The 6545-nt window shown below is 37.3% G+C and overlaps 1 protein-coding gene across 1 annotated transcript; it reads left to right on the forward strand.

Annotated features, from left to right (window-relative positions):
* The first annotated feature begins 1578 nt into the window (after positions 1 to 1578).
* On the forward strand, positions 1579 to 5457 carry LOC113331769 (tRNA modification GTPase MnmE-like). Its single transcript, XM_026578412.1, has 9 exons — positions 1579 to 2156; positions 2279 to 2417; positions 2509 to 2630; positions 2720 to 2923; positions 3429 to 3488; positions 3735 to 3873; positions 4065 to 4183; positions 4395 to 4619; positions 5144 to 5457. Exons 1-9 carry the CDS (start codon positions 1584 to 1586, stop codon positions 5336 to 5338), a joined length of 1776 nt encoding a protein of 591 aa, XP_026434197.1. The 5' UTR covers positions 1579 to 1583; the 3' UTR covers positions 5339 to 5457.
* The last annotated feature ends 1088 nt before the right edge of the window (positions 5458 to 6545 follow it).

Consider the following 6545-nt stretch of genomic DNA (forward strand, 5'->3'; position numbering starts at 1 on the left):
CCCTTGGGATACTCTTCTTTGTCATAAGTATTTTCATGGTTTTAATCCCCTGAATTCTGTGCTGTCTAGGAATGGATCCTCGGTGTGGAAAGGCATATGTGATGGTCTAGAAATTATTAAACAATTCTACTGTTGGCAGATAGGTGATGTAACTGACATTAATATATGGAAGGATTCATGGATTCGTACTATAAGTGAGCCGCCTAAGTCCAATTTTATCTCTGCTAATATGTTTATTGTTTCCTAATTGATAGATCCTGAAACAAATACTTGGAATCTTAGTACTTAAGAAGCCTTATTTGATAGTGCCACTGTTGAGGCTATAAAGGAAATTAGGATCCCAATAACTGGGAAAGACACAATTAGGTGGAAGCCAGCTGAAAATGGGGAATTCTCTCTTAAGTCCGCTTACAGAGCCATCCTAGATACTACTCAAGCTAGACCTCCTAATAGTTATGCTATAGACTGGAAATCAGTTTGGAAAACAAACTTGCCTATAAAAGTTCAACATTTCCTATGGAAATTTCTACACCAGTGCCTCCCAACAAGAGACAAAACTTCTAGGTTTACCTCTCACAATCAAGAATATTGCCCTCTCTGTAATGATCATGTGGAGACTAGCCAACATCTTTTTCTGGATTGCAATCTCTTTACTTCTGTCTTGTCTATTATTGATGTTAACTGTGTTCATCTGCTTCATGGGAAAAACATGCTTGATTGGTTGAAACTCTTGTTTGATAAGGAGCCACAAAATAGACCCAAGCATAGCAATCAACTACAATTCATATGTTTCACAATGTGGCACATATGGAAACTGAGATGTAGTGTTATTTTTGAAAATGAACAGATTAATATTAACTCTGTTGCTACAGGCATACTCACCTTGCAGATTGGCTAAGGGTACATGGGAGACAAAATATAGAGAGAAGAGATAGCATACCTTCACGACAACAAAAGAAATGAAAAAAACCTGATATTAATACTATCAAAGTTAACTTTGATGCAGCTTTTTGCAGGTATAATAGATTGACAAGCATTGGACTAATTAATCGTGATTCTGCAGGTACAAGCAACGGAGCTTGTGGATACAACACTACAACAATGAACCCTGAGCAAGTTGAAGCTTTGGCAGCATTTGATGCAGTGAGATGGGCAAAGGATAGGGGTTTTCGGAATCTTCACTTGGAGGGTGACAGTCAAAGAGTCGTGAATGCGATAAATGAGAACAGTGGAGCAATCAAATGGACCAATACTAATATTATCCAAGATATAATCTATTTACTTAAGACTTTTAATACGTGGAAATGTAGTTTTATCCACCGTGAATATAATAATGTCGCAGATTCTATTGCGAAAAAAGTAATTTCTTTTACAGATAAGCCGGAATGACAGCAATATATGCCCTCCTGGCCAACTGAGACACTAGTTTCAGATGAAACTCAACTGTCTATTTCTAGTTAAATGAAATAAAAATCTCTTTCCGTATTAAAAAGAAAAAGCGTTTGGAGTTGTAGAAAGACTTCGTGTTAAAATAGAAATGTAACGGAGCAAAAAAAAAAAAAAAAACCGACCGAACCCATAGCATGGGTGCATCTAGACTCCACTTCAGTGTTTCTCAAATCCTTTGGTTGTCCCCTTGTCCATACATCCAGGAAAGTATCTCTCCATCTCTAATAATGGCGATTCTGAGTTTCCGTAATCTGTACTTCATTTCCAGTAAAACACTAAAACCCTCTTTCTCCCCTCACTTCTTTGACCCTAGAAAACCCATCTCTATTTTCTTCTCTTCTTTTACTACAAACCATAAATCCCAAACCCTAAATCCTCATGTCTCCCTCACTAGTGATAAAAATTCAGTTTTTCCGAAAGACGAAAGATTGAGTGGTGATACAGACAATGTAAACGATGAACCATCAATTGAGAATAGTTTAAGTACAATTGCTGCTATTGTTACATCAATTGGAGGCCGTCCAGGTGCAGTAGGGATTGTTAGATTATCAGGTCCATCTGCCGTTACCATCACTTCCCGTGTATTTCAACCTTGGAAAACAAATAACAACAAGAAGAAGGGTTCTAGTTTGATTAAGTGGAAACCTAAAACCCATTCTGTAGAATATGGTTTGGTTTCAGACCTTCGCGGGAATGTTGTCGATGAGGTAAATCTCTCTGTCTCTAGCTTTTGATTTATGTTCTATGAGGCCTCACCGAGGCGCCATAGCCCCGCACAAAGTAGCCTTTGAATTATTATCAACGGTGAGTCATGTTGGAACTTCTGTAGGTTTTAGTTATACCTATGCTGGCACCGAGATCATATACTCGGGAAGATGTTGTGGAGCTCCAATGTCATGGGAGTGACGTATGTCTGCATCGAGTATTGAGAGCCTGTTTAGAGGCTGGAGCAAGACTTGCAGAACCAGGTTTTGTGCTACTTCTTCTCCAATGTGTTATACGAGGAGGTATACTGATATGGTTAGGCTTATGTTTGATATTTGGTCTCTTTTTTATCAGGAGAGTTCACTCTTCGGGCGTTTCTAAATGGACGGTTAGACCTTGCCCAAGCTGAAAATGTTGAAAAACTAATTTCATCCAAGTCTGTAGCTGCAGCTGATGCGGCATTGGCTGGAATTCAGGCATGATCCTTATGAATTCAGTTATTTATGTGTCTGTGCGAGTGAGATGTCTCTAGAGTTCCAGAGGATTAATATGTTCTATCCAACAGGGAGGCTTTTCAGCTTTAGTCAAATCACTGAGGACTCGGTGCATAGAGTTGCTTACTGAGATTGAAGCTCGTTTGGATTTCGATGACGAGATGGCAGCCCTTGATACCAATTTATTAATGGATTCTATAAATTCCATGTGTAAAGACGTGGAGGCAGCTCTGGAAACTGCTAATTATGATAAACTTCTAAGCTCTGGATTACAGGTTATGTGTATTACCATGAGTTTGAGATGTTTGTTAGACTTATCACCTTATTCTTTTTATCATCTCTAGGATTACTAAGGTTTTAGATTTTGGACACAAAAAAGTCAATTTTGCTTATCGCAAATTGAGGTGTTGTCAACTGTCAAGTACGATACAACCTTAGGAAGCTCCCAATGAAAACCTTCTAAAAGATAAACACCTATGTTGGTGAACTTTTGTTCTAAGTTAGCATCTCCAAAATTAGTAATCAAAGAAAGAGAAATACCCTGTCCCAATCAGAGAACCATCAAAATTTGATAAAATGCTGTATGTCGAAAAATGTGTGGAAGGCCAGTCAATAATCAACGCTGGAAAGGAACACAACTCCTGCATAAAGTTAAAGCTGTTGTTGGCTGTAGAGTAGTCCATGTTTAGCTTAATAGTTTCTTTTCTGCCTAATGACTCATATATATATGCAGCTTCTTAGTCCATCCTCTTATTAAGGCATCTTTTTGTTCACTTACAGATTGCAATTGTTGGCCGGCCCAATGTTGGAAAATCAAGCCTCCTCAATGCATGGAGCAAAGTATGTTGCATTTTTTTTCTAGCGTGTCCTTTATTTAGTTATAATTGTACTACCAGTGGGCAAATGGCGTTCATAAATGCCAATCGAGCAAGTCAAGTGAGTTTCTAAAGGGTGTAGCAGTTAGCCTGATATGTCCTAGTCATACTATTTTTACTCTGTTAAAAATTATTTTGGTTATGGTCTGTGGAGTTTTCTGCTATATGGGCCAGTAACAGCTCATGGAAACTTACTTGTTTTAGCTTGCAGAGTGAAAGAGCTATAGTAACAGAAATTGCTGGAACCACGAGGGACGTGGTGGAAGCCAGTATTACAGTTCACGGGATCCCTGTCACCCTCCTTGATACGGCAGGGATCAGGAAAACTGATGATGTTGTGGAAAAGATAGGTAATAAATTAATAATGCTATTTCTCCATTTTCTGTACTTAATTTCCTGAATGGATCTAAACAGTTATTTGCAATTAGTACCCCCTTTTCTTTTTCGGTTGCCAAAAACGTTCTGGTCAAAAACAGATCATGCAAAAGATAATGTTTAGAAAGAAATTAATTTCTCTATTTCACTGTTATCTTTCTATCAGGTGTCCAAAGATCAGAAACAGTTGCCATGGGTGCTGATGTAATAATCATGACTGTAAGTGCTCGTGAAGGGTGGACGTCTGATGATACTGAACTTCTTGAGCGCATTCAAATCAATAAGGTTGTCAGGACCCACCTGTCTTTTGTTACTTTTCTTTCTTTGCTTCTTCCTTCAATGCTTGGTTCATTTGATGATGTCAACACAGCAAATGAAAACTGCTTAATGTCATTTATGTTTCATTGTTTACATTTAAGTTTTATTATTTACTTCACTCAATCTAGTTGATTTTAGCATTCTATTGATTTGTTTCTTTTGTTTCTCTCGTATACAGAAAACCACAGTTTCATCTGCACCAATGATCCTTGTAATAAACAAGATAGACTGTGGTTCAGATGCCTGTATGGAATCATTTAAAACAAATGAGATATTCTTTGATAAACATGTGCTTACATGCGCTGTCACTGGTCAAGGAGTATCAGAATTGGAATTAGCAATACTTGAAATCATGGGGCTTGACCAAATTCCAGCAGGGGGACGCCGATGGGCAGTAAATCAGGTAAGATTCATAGAAAGGAAAAAAAAAAGAATAGCATAATCATATGCTTTTTATGTTCTATTTGTGATGTTCAGTTAGATTCATAGAAAGGAAAAAAAAAGAATAGCTTTGATATAAAATTTAGCATTTCAGACTACTATGTTCACATAGTAAAAGTTCAAAAGAATCAACCACTGAATTATTTAGTTGTCAAAAGATACAATTGTAAAGGTTGATCTTGTAATGTGAAAGGCTACTAAATCAACATTGTTGAAGAAGAGTAAAACGTATTTGAAACGAGTCTCTTGTCTGTATCAGAGTAGCCATAGAATCTCTCAGTTCCCTAGTAATATTAACTGCGAAGTGTGATTTCAGCGGAAGTGGGTAGGGTAGACTGATTCTGATTTTGGTGCATTACAAAACTTCAGATAGAATACTAGGGGTTCTCATTCCTGGTTATCGATCTTTCAATATGAAAATTTCAAATGTACAGTGAGTAGGTAATATTGACTTTCATAAATATTTGATTTCTTGGCTACCATCAGAGACAATGCGAGCAGCTTGTTCGGGCGAAGGAAGCTTTAATGAGATTAAAGTCATCAATAGAAGATGAACTGCCCCTGGATTTTTGGACGATCGATTTAAGAGAAGCTGCCTTGGCCCTGGCGCAGATAAGTGGAGAAGATATCTCTGAAGAAATCTTATCCAACATATTCAGCAAGTTTTGTATTGGTAAATAGATCCCGGTTAAACACACTATATAGTGAGTTTATGGGCTTGGCCCAATTCTTAGATCTCATATGAAATTATTATGTATAATACGTTTCAATCTTTTATTATTCAGAGTTATATATCCTTCGCATCACTAATGTGTGAGAATCTCATTGAACTTGTTACGCGACATGACATGACTTGAAGTTGGGGAGAATCGCACGATGAATGAGGATAGGTAGATCAAACTCGCAGGTTAGAAATTGTACCAACTACCAAGTATTATTTAAAATAGAACACATACAGGTTTTCTATAACTATCCACCAAACACACAAGGAGATATAAGAAATAGAACCAGTCTATCGGTACCGGTTTGGTGAAGTAGATGATGCATGTAAAGCTTCTCCGCAGCTTTTTTTCATGGCATTTTCTTCTTGTTCCTTCTTCCATCTCTCTAGCTCTTTTGTCAACATGCCCTGGTCTTCTTCTTTACTGCCTTTCTCCAACTTCACATGCTTTCTTCTCATATTTGACATCTTCCCAAAACTGAAACACATTGCTGATCTTCGTCTTTAAAATTTATGTAGAAGATCAATGTCTCCGGGGGCATTTTAATGCAATGAAATTTGGCCGCATTATTTTATCCAGCAATTTGTTTTTTCTACCTTTATATTTCATGAGAAGAAGACAGGCGGTGAATCCCAGGGTTTTCCCAAATACCTATATAATACTATTATGGAAACTTATAATCTGAGGTTTGGTCCTAGTACAACCCATGAAAAAGGAGAATGCAAAACTTCTTGTCATCTGGCAGTTTTTCTCATGCTTAAGCGCATCTCTATTCTCTAATGTAAGGGGTCAAGGTCTTAAAATTGCATGACACCTAGGACTTAAGACCCTTTTTTCTAAAATTTCACCTCCAATACAAAAGTGAAGGTCATAAAAAATGATAGCATGGTTAAGTGGGGGTAATGGAGAGAGTCTCTTTCTTCATGATCCTGGGTCTTAAGTCCACATCATCTTTTCGTCTCTAAATTTAAATAAAAGGTGTAAGATAAGACCTTGAGAATTCAAAATGAAGTTCAGATAAAAAGTGATACTTTTATTTTCTTTTGTCATCCAGCAATGACCCACACCAAAAATGTGTTAATAAAACCTCCAAACCAAGGATTCCTTGCATTGGACTATTGGAGATGCTCCAAAAGGTGGTTTACATATAGGTTAGATATCATCCA

The sequence above is a fragment of the Papaver somniferum genome, unplaced genomic scaffold (assembly GCF_003573695.1).
Source record: "Papaver somniferum cultivar HN1 unplaced genomic scaffold, ASM357369v1 unplaced-scaffold_128, whole genome shotgun sequence".
Lineage (NCBI taxonomy): Eukaryota > Viridiplantae > Streptophyta > Magnoliopsida > Ranunculales > Papaveraceae > Papaver > Papaver somniferum.